At 46.5% G+C, this 14370-nt stretch overlaps 1 protein-coding gene across 3 annotated transcripts in view; it reads left to right on the top strand.

The window, feature by feature from the left end:
- The window catches only part of AMOTL1 (angiomotin like 1), a 167051-nt gene extending 159918 nt beyond the window's left edge, over positions 1–7133 (top strand). For all 3 annotated transcript variants that reach the window (XM_063092389.1, XM_063092387.1, XM_063092390.1), the window contains one exon: positions 1051–7133. In XM_063092389.1, coding sequence (XP_062948459.1) covers positions 1051–1157 — 107 coding nt within the window. In that variant the 3' untranslated portion in view covers positions 1158–7133. The remainder of the gene's footprint in view (positions 1–1050) is intronic.
- The last annotated feature ends 7237 nt before the right edge of the window (positions 7134–14370 follow it).

The raw sequence follows: 14370 nt of genomic DNA, 5'->3' as shown, positions 1-14370 counted from the left end.
TTATAATTTATTACTGTTTAAAATGAATACACAGTTTGAGTCCATCCTTGCGACGTATGCTTTATAGCTGATCCTTCCCCAGGAGGGGTGAAAATAGACGCTCTGGTGGGTGTTAGGGAATTAGTGCCTTCCAGTGTGTTTGGGAGCAAGTATTAGGCACCAGGTGTGTCCAGGGCATCAGGTTCCTGGACGTTGCCTTCCGGGTGTCCACTTGCCAGGGATTTGGGCCTCAGTGGAGGACATCTTGACTGGAAGAGAAGGTAGACTTTACTGCAGAGTAAGTTACCTTGAGGCGCTGCACTCAGCCAGTACTCATGAGTGTTTTAAAATATTTAATAGGGCTGGTTAGCTCAGTTGGTTAGAGCACAGTATTGTAACACCAAGGTCAAGGGTTCAGATCTCCATACCAGCCAGCCACCAAAATAAATAAATAAATGAATAAATAAATAAATAAAATATTTAACAGAAGACAGCTTGGGATGGTGAGCTTTGCAGTAAGTCCAGAAGTGTCCAGGAGAAGAACAGACTTGGCCTTGGACTAATTGTAGTCATGAGGATAACCCTTTTGAGGAATTCTTTTGTGGAGGTGGGGACTATTGGGGGCATAAATTGCCCCTCGGCAGGGGAGAGGGGTCTTTATTTTCACCCTCCAAGGTAGACAAGTGAATACAGTGGTGTCATTTTTTGGAGATGCAATTCTTGGGTTTCACTTTTCCAAGTAAGGCAGGGAATATGTAAACAGTACTTGGTGTGTAGTGTGTACTGGTAGTTTTGAGTGGAGGCAGAGTGGGTGTGAGGGGCTCTTCCACAGAGTCCCATTTAATCCTCATCCATCACCCTCTTGGTTGTTTTTATTTGTACCTGAATCCTGGGCCAGTCCTGCAGTGTCTTCCCACTGTGGCTGGATCTCACAGCCTTCCCTAACACACTGTGGTGAGTGGGAATCCCGGGGGCACAGCGGTATTTGAAATGGGTCTGTTTTAGAGAGAGCTTATGAAGCCTGTGCTCCTCCTGAGGAATGAGCTGCTGATCTTCCCCTCTACCTAACAGACAACTCTCCTGGCCACGGGAAGTCACCTGACCACAGAGGCCGTGTCAGCAGCTTGCTGCACAAGCCAGAGTTCCCTGATGGAGAGATGATGGAGGTTCTCATCTAACTCCACCCCCCTGCTGAAGTTCACAGCGGAACATCGACACACACGGAATGCGGCAGAGAGGACGAAGAAAGATCACGAAGGTTGTGGACGGGAAATCAGGAACGGTTTGAACTGATAAAGATTTCAGATCAATAAGAACACTTTTTATAAAAGTTAAAAACAAAAACAGGAGAGACCTACATGACTGAAGATAGAAGAGAATGCTATTGATTTTTATTGCATATGGTGGAAGAGAGAAGATGCATGTAGGTTTGGCAACAAAGTTAAAAAGAAATAGGAATGTATAGAAAATGTGTCTCTCGGGGAGGCTCTGTGTACCCCCGTTCTCTGGTTGTGAACAGATAAACCTGAACATGGATGGATCTTCCTGGCCTCTTAGCATGTTTGATTTAAGAAGAACCTCCTAGAAATCTCTAGTCCATCTTGGCATAATGCAGTGTCACCTGTGCCGTGCTTGGGGTGTCCTGTAAGTGGGTGTGGGTACAGCAGCGAGAAGAAACATTCTGGGTGATGGGGGATTGAAAAGGCAGTCTTCACCTAATTACCTGTTTGTTTTGGATTTTCAGGAGATTATGGGGTTTCTTAGCTTTTCTGGATTCAGCAGTATTTTTCACAACAGGATGGGAGCATTATGATCTTGGTCCTCATCCTTCCTAACTTGTCTAAATTCATGGCTGTCTCCGCTTTACTCTTTACTTTTACTTTTTTTTGTTGTTCCTTCATTTTTTTTTCTTTTTAATAAAACACAGCAGAATTCCTTAGGTATGAGATTTATTAGGGCAGTGTCTGAACTGTCATAATTCCTGCTGTGTTTAATAGTGACTAGAGCACAAAGACACATGCTGTCTTCCTGTCCTCCTCTGCCTTTGCGTAGTTGGGCTGCCACTGTTAATGTCATTCCTGCTGTGAACTAGGTAAGCTCTGAGGAGCAGAAGGTTACATGGGTCCGTGTGACATCTTGCATTAGGACTATGGGGCCTTGCTTTTTTCTCTCTGACATCAGCTCTGTTTCTACCCCGTTGCTCTGTGGGGGGTAAGGCTTTCAGGACAAAACTCCAGGAAATGGATCACAGTGTACAGGCAGCTGTCTTGGTGGCATCTAGAATCTCATAGGCACCCCGTACCACTGTCTTGTGTTTGTGGCTCACTTCAAGAAGTTCATGGAAATACTCATATTATCTTTAAAATCCATTTTTCCACAAACTTTTTGAAGTACACTTGTATTCACCACTTCCACCCCTCGCCCTCTGGTTGCTGATGGTGAACTTGCAGACTTACCAGACACCAGTTTTTTTCTGCCATGAGCTGCTCTGTAACCTAACAGGCCAGTATATGTACAGTGTGGTCAGGTTTTTCCAGGTTTCTGTTTTGGGGCAGCTTATCCAAAGTGAGGCAGAAATGCCCTGGAGAAGAGCCAGGAGTGAGTAAGTAAGGGGATGTCTTGCACCTTTGCTGTGACGTTTCAGTGTTTCACGTACGAATCCTCAGACATTGGCTTCCTTTACACATCTAGGAGGTGTGGGATGCTCTTGTGGTATCTTGATATTTCTCTCTCTCCAGGTCAGCTTGGTTCATGTTTTCCCAGGTCTCTTTCCTCATGCTTACTTAGGGGAAAGGAAAATGAAAAAAGCCCTAGGTCTGAGACTTTTTCAGGTACCTCCTAAGTAAAGCACTAAAGACAACACTACTTGGGAAGCTTTGCCCAGGTAGCTTACTTTAGGACGGGTCTTTGGAATGTGACCTGGCTGATGTTACAGCCTCCCCAAATTAAGGGGGTAGAAGGAGATAAGAGTTGTAGGCTGGGCAGGGGAGGAAAAGAAATCAGTGGCATTGGTCCAACAGGCTTCTGAGCCCCACATATGACAGGGTAGGTGGGCATGGTCCTCTCAAGCTCTGCTCCGCAGTGGGCACTGACTGAGCTTTGTGCTGCCTGCTTGTTACCTCGTGTAGAGTCTCACATCAAACGTCTAAGTAAGTATTTTGCAGACTAGGAAACTCAGGCGACTCCAAGGGGCTGAGCACTGAGCTTGCCCCGTGCCCTGGGTTGTGGCAAGAGAGTGCAGGAGCCCTTACCCATGGGGGAAAGGCCTGAGCATGGATGTGGGTGCGGAGTGGGGACTGAGGTGCCTGTGATGGCAGCTAACTCCTTTAAGGACATTTTGACCTAATATATGTTGGGGATGGACCAGAAAGGAGTGGGTCTGGAGATAGGGAGGTAAGTCAACTTTGCCAGCCCCACTGCCATGTCTGGGCCACCCCAAAACTCAGGCTGTCTCCCTAGACATGGGTGAGGGCAAGCACCATAGCCAGCTTCTCCTGAAGCCTGGGCTTCTTGCTCCAGTCACCTCACTGGCACACTCGGTCCCCCATATGCCAGGTATTTTAATGGTCAGAATACAAATGGAGACATCACCATTTCTCAGGGCCTCAACTACGGTTGTGCTGTGGCCTTTGTCAGTCTTACTTTCCCTGACCTATATGAAGACTCTTCCTTGAGAAAGAGGATCTATAGCTTTAAGACATCTTTTCTGGGGATTTCACTGTCATTGCTAGAGCTTTCTGGAAGCCTAGCTTAAAGGAAAATGGGACTGCGTATACTGAGCACCCTGAGTTCTGGGCAGTTTACAATATCTTATCTCATTTGGTTTTCAGAAAAATAATGCTAGCTACATTTTTTAGTGCTGACCGTATGCAAGTGCTTTTTCATTAGACTTGAAACCACCTGGGGTGCAGGGGCGAGTGTATTATCCTGATTTCACGGATGAGGAAACTGGGGCTCAGGAAGGTGAAGTCCCCTCCGAAAGCCTCACAGCCAGAAGCAGCTAGGATTTAAAACAAGGGTGTACAAGAGGAGCTAGGCCTGAACCACAGGGGCTACCGCCTCTGACATGTGGTGCCACATGTAGTCCTTTCTGTCCCCCTATTTGTGATATACGTGCACACATGCACACACACATGCACATGGCTGCCACATCTTTCAGGGCCTAAGAAATAGGACTAAACCCACATCTCCTAGAACTGCCCATTAACATCAGCATAGATGGAAATCTTTGTGTTCCGTGACAAGTGCAGCAGCAAAGTATTTCTGAAAACTACTTCTGCATAATCCAGAGGCCTGGACTTCTTCAAAACTTCCCAGTGGCATCTGATTATAGAACTTGAGGGTCCTGCCTCAGGATGAAGGATGAGGGCTTTGGCTCTGTGTGAAGGTGTGCTGAGTGACTCTGCTTCATCCTCAGATGTGTTGTCTGGCAGTGTCTGCGTGCGGCCAGGCTGTTATGTGGGCTATGAGAAGTGGTTGGAGTCAGATCTCTGACATGAAAGATTCACAAAGTAGTTGGTTCTGTACATAAGAACTATTACCGTCTGCAGGTTCATGTGGCTAAGTTGCTGGCAGAAACACATTATTTTCCAAAAACTTCAGAGCATTTCTTAGCATTTTCTTCTCTTAATGTTTCTTCTGTTTCCCAGAGGCTGGTAGGTAGCCAGTGGCAGCGCTGGGTTCAGCACGTTCCAACTGTGCATGCAGGGCAGGCTGTCTTAGCCCTCCCAGGCTTGGGTTGCAGGGCAGAGAGGGGTGAAGCCCTTCTCATTTCAGTCCTGCAGGGGTTGCTCTTTGGAATTCTGTATGAGTTTGGCTGTACGAGGCTTGGAACGGATAATTCAGTGGTTCTGTTGCTCAGGATGTGCCCTGCAGAGAAGCCGGTCATTACTCCTGTTTGTTCTCAGCTGGGTTTCCCTCAGCCACCTGCATTCTCACAATGCAGTGGCTGAGCCACCCCAATGCTGAGTTCTGATGGAATGAGAAATTCTCCCTCCCCAGCAGCCTTCTGAGTCCCAGAGTCTCAGGTGAGGCCAGGGTCCTACGAGGCAGTGAAGAATAGATTGGGGGTTTAAAAGGTTTCAAGGCAGGGAGCTCACACCTAGATGGCAGGGAGCTATGCTGAGCAAAGTGATGTGTTTTCCAAACCAAAGTCTTGCCTCATGTCCACAATGGAGCAAGTGGAGCGTGTTTCTCTGTGTTCTCTGAATGATCTTGCACTAGTCTCAAGCAAAGGGCTACCATGGCCATAGGAAGTGGGATCCCACGAATGTCTTTATTTTATTTTATATTTTTATTTTTTTTAAATTTTATTTTGTCGATATACATTGTGGCTGATTATTGCTCCCCATCACCAAAACCTCCCACGAATGTCTTTAAAAGCTAAAGGCTTTAAGTAGCCCGAGAGTATCCAGCTTACTGTTAGCTTCTCCACATCCCCAAACCTAAGGCAGCCATGGTATATGCTTTATTGATATTGGTTTTCCTTCCTTCCTTCCTTCCTTCCTTCCTTCCTTCCTTCCTTCCTTCCTTCCTTCCTTCCTTCCTTCCTTCCTTCCTTCCTTCCTTCCTTCCTTCCTTCCTTCCTTCCTTCCTTCTTTTCTTTTTTTCTAATTAATCAACACATTTAAAATGTTTTCATTCAATGTAAGGGTTGTTTAATTGGTTTGTGTCTGGCGTATGGCTCCACAGGAGATGGGTAGAGTAATTAAGAAGCTACCAGAAGCTGGTCAGCTGGGAACATGCAAAGGTCAGCATTTCAGTAAATGAATTTCTTCTGGAACTAATGAGCAATTTCCTTCTCTTCCTTTTAAATAGTATACCTTTTTCTCAGTTAGTAATTTAAGGGTAGCTGAAGACAAGTGTATATGTAAGTGCATACATATGAGGTGTGAGTATAGGGTGTGTGTGTAATTTCTTTTCCTAATATCTAGAAGATCCAAGTATTTCATCTCACTTCACCTTCCTTAAAAGGTGTCCCTTTGGGAGACTGTACTGATTACTGCAGTGCTGCCCAAGTAAAAACATTCTGCGAACTCCTCTGCTAGAATGGCCTTTGGTGCCCAACACGTTCCTTTGATTCCCCCTAGAGATGAGAAATCTTCATCCTTTGAGGATGGATTTAAGTTTTAGAAATAATCCCAAGTCATGTAATCCCAGTTGGATGAATAAAGATGGTGATTAAGGTAAGTCACACCATTTTTGTTTCTTAAAAAAAAAAAAAAAAAAATCCTTAAGACGTTTTTTGGAATGAGCCTTCAAACTGAAGCCTCTCAAAGTGACCATTTCAAGGGAGGACTATGCTCATTAGTACGTGTAACTTCTAGTGTATTAGTTTTTCAAAGTCTGTTTTCTTGCCATGCCTCATGTGTGTTCACATCTCTGCATACACTACAGACATAAGTGCATATTCATTAGTATCAACATCTGGCAGGTATTCTGTAGAGCTGTGTTATACTTAAGTGCATGTTATCGTCATGTTATTCTGTGACTGAGGTGTTTTTTTTGTCATGAAGCTTTGCTTCTTCACAGAATTAAAATACTGCTCTCTATATAACAAAATATATATATAGCATCTTCTTGTATCGGCTCCCAAAGTTTTGATGCCCAGTGTTGTGTTTACATGTGATTTTGCCTAGAATTCTGTTCACATATAGACATCTGTAAGTATTTATTACCAAACAGAATGTAAGCAAATATATCCACAGTTGGGTTTATTTCGAATCAAGGTGTTTTTCCCTTTTGAGGAGGGACAGTGGAGCCTCCTCCTCAACGAGGCACTTACAGGATCTGTGTGAAATTCTGTGAAATGGGCGAGTGTGGGCACACAATTTCAGCCAGAACTATGGCAGCCCTGGCACCACTGCTCCTCCTGCCTGCTCTGTGTGTGTGCATCGTCGAGCTTGGTGGCAGTGGGCTGTGTTCTTCCCAGCGGACTCTGGCATCCAGGTGTAACAGTTTGGCATCTTGGCACTGAGGGGTGGTGTACAGAGCTGTACGGCCAGATGGGTCTGTGCGCAGAGTCGGGGAGTCCAAGAACATGGCGTGTCCCCCACAGCAAATATTGATACTGATTGTCAGCCAAAGATTTTCCTATTCTTTGCTGCTTAAACTTGTGCCTTAATATTGTATATAATAAATGGATAAAATGGCAATGTGGCTCTTCTTTCCCTCTCGCCTGGCTCTTTTCTCCCCACAGAGCTTACACACTGGGTACTCAGTGATGTTTCCTTTTGTTTTGCTTCGTAGAGGCGGCTTCACTTAACGTTCTGCTTCCAGAGGCATTCAGTGGCTCACACCAGCTGCTGCTCTTGACTCCAACGGGGAAATGAGTCAGTCATCCAGGCCACTGGAGCTTGCAACCCACCCACTCCCGGCCCCTCCAGACAAATAAGGAAAAAGGAAATGCAGGGCCCGGGGGACACAGTGTCCACTTTGATCATATAGGAGTGTCCTCTTTTGAGGGTTCCTGGATTCAGAGCCTGCCAATGACCAGTGTCAACTGAACTCTGTCTCTGGAATCCACCCAAGCAGCCTGGAATCTGGGCTGGAGTCAGATGAGCCCCTGTACCCCAGGATGGACATGGGAGATGGTAACTGCTTTGTTGGTGTCTTGGGGGTCACAGGAAAAGAGGGGGCTGCTTTGGTAAAAAGGAGTCACCTGATGAATTGGTGAAGTTCAGGCCAGGAGCCTCAGTGACTAAAGCAGAACAGAATAAATCTCATGAGTCCCCAGGTGAAGGCCCCTCCCGTGGGGACTGTGACTCTGTGATCACTGTGTCAAGGAGGGAGCAGTACTCTCTGTTTATTCTCTGGCTGTGCCTTTTTCAGTGGAAGTCTCTCTCCCTCTCACCTGCCCCTGGCCCTGGCATGGGAAGAACTTCCTACATGTGAGCTCAGGGAGGAGCTCTAGTCCCCCATAATAATGTGTGATTTGAATGCAACAGCCTAGTCATTATTCCCATTTTAAAGACCAGGAAACTGAGGCTTAAGCAACCCTGGGCAAAAAAACACATAGAAGACAGCAGGGCAGAGATTTGAACCCAGACCTACCTGACATAGAGCCTGTGCGCTTGCACATGAAAGGTGGTTGGGTCCAAGGAGGCAGAAGAGCTCCAGCAAAGGAATCCTCTGCAGGGAACCCCTTCTCTGCATGCATGTGAATATGACTCATTTAGTGCGAAGGATGGATTTTTGCAGCTTGCCAGACTCAGCCTCTCAGGACTACTGTGAGAAGACAGCTGAGGACCACATTGGCCTCTAGGGCTTGGATGAGCACCCTTCAAACTGCCACCTCCCCCTCCACCTGTCTCCCTGCTCTGACCAGAACTTGCAGCTGGTGTGAGATACCTCCTGAGCTGTGGCCTTTCTTTTGGCCCCTTGTACACAACAGGAGAGAAATCCTCAATCCCAGCAGTTCTGTGTAGTTATTCCAAGTGACACGTCATTGCCCCAAAGGAATGCTGGTCTCATCCTGAGATCTGGGGCCGGGGCCTCTGAGAACTGCAGGGGGGACAGCCCCTTTTAAATTGCCAAGGCTCAGAGTAAGCAGGAGTCTGGTGGCAAATGAGAAACCAATCAGGAACTATGATATTCCTTTATTAAAAAAAAAAAAAAAAGTTCTGTGTTGTCAAAATAAAAGGAACTTTCTGCCATGAAAGGATGTTTTGTTTAATTGTTTCTGTCACCTTTTTATCAGGCACAGTAATGTGTCTCTGATGTGCTTCCTTTATCTGCCTCTGTTCCTGGCAAGCAGACATCCCAGTACCATACCCAGGTGAGCCAGGCTTCCCTACCGACAAGACTATCCCCCTCAAAACTTTTCCCTTTCTAGAATATTGGGAGATGTATGTATGCATATATATATATATATGCACACACATATACATATGATTTAAAACACTGAACCTGAAGCTTCTGGGAGCCCAGAAGGGGACCCTCTCTCCATGTGATGTGGAGCTCTATCAAAGGGTGGCTCTCCCCAAGTGTTTGGGGACTCGTAATGAGTATGCAGGCAACATAAGGCTCGTAGACTGCATTGTTGGGTAAGGTGGAGTATAATAATGTGAATTATAACCCTAATGTTAGAAACTAATAATGTGTGACTTTATGGCCTGATTGGTTTTGCCCCTCTGAATATTTGAGAGAGACCGGACCTAACATTTATCGGGTAGGCTTTGTAATATTATTTCATCTGAAGATCCCCAGAGGGGGGTGTTATCATACATCATTACCCCTGTGTCTCAGCTGAGGAAACAGGCTGAGGAGGAGTGAAGGGCACGCTTGCGCTCTGCAGAGGAACCCAGGCCTGCTCGTTTCTGCAATCCCTGTGCCTCTTTCTGTGCTTTGTCTTGTGGGCTTTGGCCAGCTCTTTTTTTTTTTTTTTTTTTCATAGTTTGCTTGTTTTTGTTTTTAATATCTAAAGAGAATTGGTAGGCAAATGCTAATTGAGAAAAAACATTACTGAGGCCCTTTTTGGAAATGAGGTATTTCCAACAGGAAGCCTGTGCTGACAGACAGGCTGGATCGATGGCTCTGGTCTCTTTTGGTATACTTAATTTATACCTGCTGGACTTTGTTTATCAACACAGGGTACACCTGGTAGGCAGTGTTGGGGAGAAGGGCCCCAGAGGCAGAAGCTTTCTCAGGCCCACCCTCGGGCTGGGGTCCTGCTCTTGTTTTTGCTTGGACACATCAAGAGACCACAGATCTTATGTGGTCCAGAGATGCTGAGTGTAAAATGGATGTGTGTCTGTTTCTCAGTCAAATAAGATCCTTGGCTGTACTGCGTGGCACGTGAATGTGGGTTTCCAGTCATCTGAGACTTGGTGCCTTCCCTGCCACATTCCCGACTCTGCTTCTGTTCCACACGCTCTGTCACCTCCTCCCTCTCTTCCTGTGGCCAGTCAGTCCATTCCACCCTCCCGTGGTGCTTCCATGCTTTCATTCTGTCCATCCTCGTGGCCTTCATTCAAGAACTCATCTCTCACTTGGACGGTGGCGGTAGCCTCCTGCCTTCCATCTCATCCCACTCTACCCTTGACACGGCCAAGAGTAATAACTGACATTTATGTATCGTCATTACGCACCCAGCACTCCTGTGAACCTTTGCTATATTAGGACACTGAATTCTTACAATCACTCTCTGAGGCCAGTGCTATTATTATGGCCCCATTTTACTGATGGAGAATCTAAGAGGCAAAGAAGTTAAGTCTCTTGCCCGGCGTTCGAGAGCTTGCAAGTGGCAGAATTGGATCCAAACCCAGGCAAACTGGCTCCACAGACTCCAGACCATGCTGTTCTTCCCTTTGACATTCTAAAAGCATGTCTGCTGACATCACTCCCTTGAGGGAAATGACAATAAAATGATTGGTCCCTGTGGCCTTTAGGATAAAGATGTGGCATTTGTGTCTTGCACAATCTGACCCCCACCGGCTCTTCCAGGCTGGCTTCTCCTCTTCCCCCTAGTCCTCCAGCACTCTGGAGCCATCACTGTGCCCAATATCTGCTTTGCATGTTTCCACTTCTGCCCATGCCACGGGGTCCCCTGGCCTGAAATGCCCTCTTGCCTGTCTGTCCAAATCTAGCTCATTCTCATCAAGCTGAGTCACCTTGCAAAAGTTGTTGAACTTGTCTAAACTTCTCTCTGGTAAGATGACATGGAGCAGGTACCGTGTCTATTTTTTCACTAAGTGGATCAGGCACCTAGTACAGTTCCTGACACACCTCAGGTGCTTGAGTCTTCAGGAACCCTGACTTGTGCCCAGAATAGATGCCTATTAGAAGTTGAACTGACTGCAAATTATCCCAATCGTCTTATTGCATATTGTTAAGTCACTGTCATCAGGGAAACTGGAAGAGGAAATTCTCAAGTAAAATTTTATCTAAAAATTATGCAAGTAATTGTTATAATTACAATTTGTTATAAAAACAATCAAATGATATATTAGTATACAAAATAGAAGCCACTCCCTCCTCTAAATCCCTATAAGTAGCCATTGTTAACAGTCTGGAGGATTTCCGTCTAGACTTCTGTACAGAGATGTACAACCAAATAGATAAATAGATATATATGAACAAATATTAATTTAAAAAATAAGATCATGCTAGCCATACAACTTGCTTTTTCCGTGCAATAATAGGGCACAGGCAGATTTCCCTGCCAGTATATATAGATCTATTTTATGCTTAGTGTCTGGAGTGTGTTCCTGTGGAGGAAGGGGAGCTTGCTGAAATCCTAGTGTGCTCCTGTGCTGCCACCCAGCTCCCCACAGCATGTCCCCAGCAGTTGAGGGAGAGCTGAGAGCATAGGGAAGTCTGGGAGACGTTTTTGCATCTCTCCTAACAAAGAGACCAAAATGTACCATCGATCAGCCAGGCCTGGCCAAATGCTGTCCCTGAGTTCCTCCAGTGCACCTGGACATTTCCATTTGCCTGTAGAAGCACTAATTGTGATTGTCATGATGACACTGGCATGCCAAGGACTCAGCAGTGCCATGGCCCCAGCCAATGACTTAGCCTAGTCTGGCCTGGCCTGCCCTGTTTCTATCCAGAAAACTTGTCAGCTCTGACTGAAGGGCCAATTTTCCATCTACTGTCCTACCCTTGGCCTAGAGCACACATTTTCCTAGCATAATTCAACTCATCTCTAGTCCCAATCTGATTTTGCTCAGTGATGTTGATGACACTGGTTCTCCCCTTGTCCTGGCACTTTTGTTTTGCAGAGTGTCTACCAGAATTTTACCAATAGTTAGCTTTAGGAATACCCTGTAAAAAGAAGCCCAGTTAAAGATGTACTCATCAGATTACTACTGAAAATTAATTATGTGCCCAGCCCGTTTCAGATCCTGGGGAAGCCAGATGGTACAGATTGCTGTGGTAGTCCTGCCTTGAAGGAAGGCAGGGCCACTGAGGTGAGCTGGTCACCTACCGTGTGCCGAGCGTTTTACACTCGTCATGGCATTTGGTCCTCACAGAAGCAAGGACAGTGACATATGGAGAGGTGCCGCAGATGACCAAGGTCCACACTTACCCAAGTGGCAGGTGGCATTTGAGCATAGGCTTGAGTGACTCAAAAATCAAGACTTTTCCACTGTATCATGCAGCCTCCATGTTCAAGTCTAATTGAGGTCACAAGTACAGAAAACACTTGTTACTTGTTTGTCCCTGTTGGGGAGTGTACACCAAGGTCCTTGGATGTATCTGTTAAGCCCCTTCCACCTTTGACATTTGGGGAGAATTTGGCTGATGGTGCCCAGCTCCGTGCTGCAGTCCCCAGCCCCAGGGTGGCAGTGTGGACAACCCGCCTGGGCAAGAGCAGACAGAGGCCCCACCAACGTTTGCATGTGCCAGTTTCACAGCTGGACACGTTTAGAGAGCCCAGGCTGACTCTTTTCCCCACTTCTGCTATGTCTGAGAGCTTTACTAGCACCAGGGGCCATCTGCTGTCCTGTCCCAGCCTTTCCAGAAGAGCCACTGAGAGGGGCTCCATGAAGGAGCCGGTGATATCCCCTGCCCTCCCCTCTTGCCAGTCTGTTTACTTTCTCAATCTAATTTTACCTGGAAGGGGGTTAGTTGGAGGCAGTTACCATAGCCATACCTAGTACCTTTTTATATATAATATATACTTAGGTGTCAATACTTTATGCCTTGATAAATAAAAAGTACCTTCTCCATTTCTTCCCTCTGTCACATTACTGCTTCCCTTTTCTACTGAATTCATAAAACTCAGCCTCGGGCACCTGATACATTTTGCCAGGCATGTGCAACCAATGTTGTAATATGCAGAAAACACAAAGCTAGCTACTTCTCTAGACTTACGTGCCTCAGTCAAGACCATCGTGGTGTTCTGGAGGGGAAGATGAAAGCCCACCACTGCATTAGGGCTTCTGGTAACAAAAACCACCAGCACCCACCTCTGTTTCCTGCATAGGAGTGCCTGGCATTCTGTGAGTGGCCTGTAAATGTGACCTCTCTACTTAGTAACATCCTCCAGCCTGTGCATAACGCCTTTCTTATGAAGGGCCTAAGTATGTCTTCTATACTATTAACACTGCCTAAAGAAACAGCTAGTAGGAGCTATCATGATGCCTTTTCACACAGCTGGGAGAAACGAGAACAGAGAGTTTAGGCACTTTTCCCAAAGTCACGGTGAAATGCCAGCAGAGCTATCGTAGAGCCAGGCCCTCCTGCAGCCCCCTCAGTGCTCTTTGGGCAGAGTGGGCCACCTGTGCTGATGCTGTGTGGGCGTCGGGTCTTTTCAGAGCCCTGCACCCTACCCTGCCTGTGGATCAATAAACTGAGAAGGGATGGACTTGGTTTGGATCATCTAGCAGGTCACCTGGGAAGAGCTTCATGTTCTTACATGTTCGTCTGAAGAGCCAATTGCTTCTACAAAGCCATCATTCAGGACTGGGAGTGTGTGTGTGTTGGGGGGGTGGGGGGAGTGGGATTTTCCCCAGTGGTAGAGCCGGGAGGGTTGGGTCCAGTATTGTGAGATCAATAGAGAAAATGCTTGGGGACTCTTTGGTTGACAGCCTCGAAACCCTTTGACCTCACAGCATGGCTGAGACAGCAGCAAGATGGCAGATGAAAATAGACAAGAGGAGCTTTCTCTAGGATAGCAGTTGATGGCAAACACAGATCCCTTTTACATTTGAGATGTAGGGTTAGAGACACCATGCATCACAGTCTGATCAGTCCAGGTCAGCTGGGACCACAGTAGCAGCTGGTTCTTCAGCATTCTCAGTATCTGAAGAACACATACAGCCTCACAAATAACTTAGAAGGTAAGTAATTTGCACCAAGCAATACACTTAAATATAACACACACCACACACACACACACACACACACACACATTAGTTCAACATACTCTTATTGTGTTAGATAAAGGGTGCAAGGATGATAAGATGCTGTGTCTTACCCCCCAGAAGCTCATAACCTGGGCAAAATACCAGAAGGGACCACAACACAGTGTATATATAGAGAGTGTCAAACTCATGGGTTGTACAAATCATTCTGTTGGTCTACAGGTGTGGGGAAATAGAAGAGCAGGTGACATTTCAGTTGAATTTGGATGAATGAGAAGGGGAAACAGGGCTGAGGCTGGAGGGCACAGGGAACAGCATTGCAGGGAGGCATTTATTTTGCACATAACTCTGCAATTTGGTCAGGGCCTGGTGGGGGAAGTTCATCCCTGCTCAGTCCCACTGGCGTGGCTCAAGGCCCAGGCTGCAACAGTGGGGAGTCCTGAAGCAGCTCCATCCCTCTCCACAAGGGTCTCTGGCATGGCAGCTTCAGGGTAGTTGGACTTTCCGCATGGTAGCTCAGGGTGTCAAAGGCACATATTTAGAGAGGGATGGGGGAAGAGAGAGAGAGAGAGAGAGCACG

This window comes from Cynocephalus volans, chromosome 4 (genome assembly GCF_027409185.1).
Source record: "Cynocephalus volans isolate mCynVol1 chromosome 4, mCynVol1.pri, whole genome shotgun sequence".
Taxonomy (NCBI): Eukaryota; Metazoa; Chordata; class Mammalia; order Dermoptera; family Cynocephalidae; genus Cynocephalus; species Cynocephalus volans.
The sequence above is the reverse complement of the archived record's forward strand: the minus strand, read 5'-3'. Positions and strand labels throughout refer to the sequence as shown.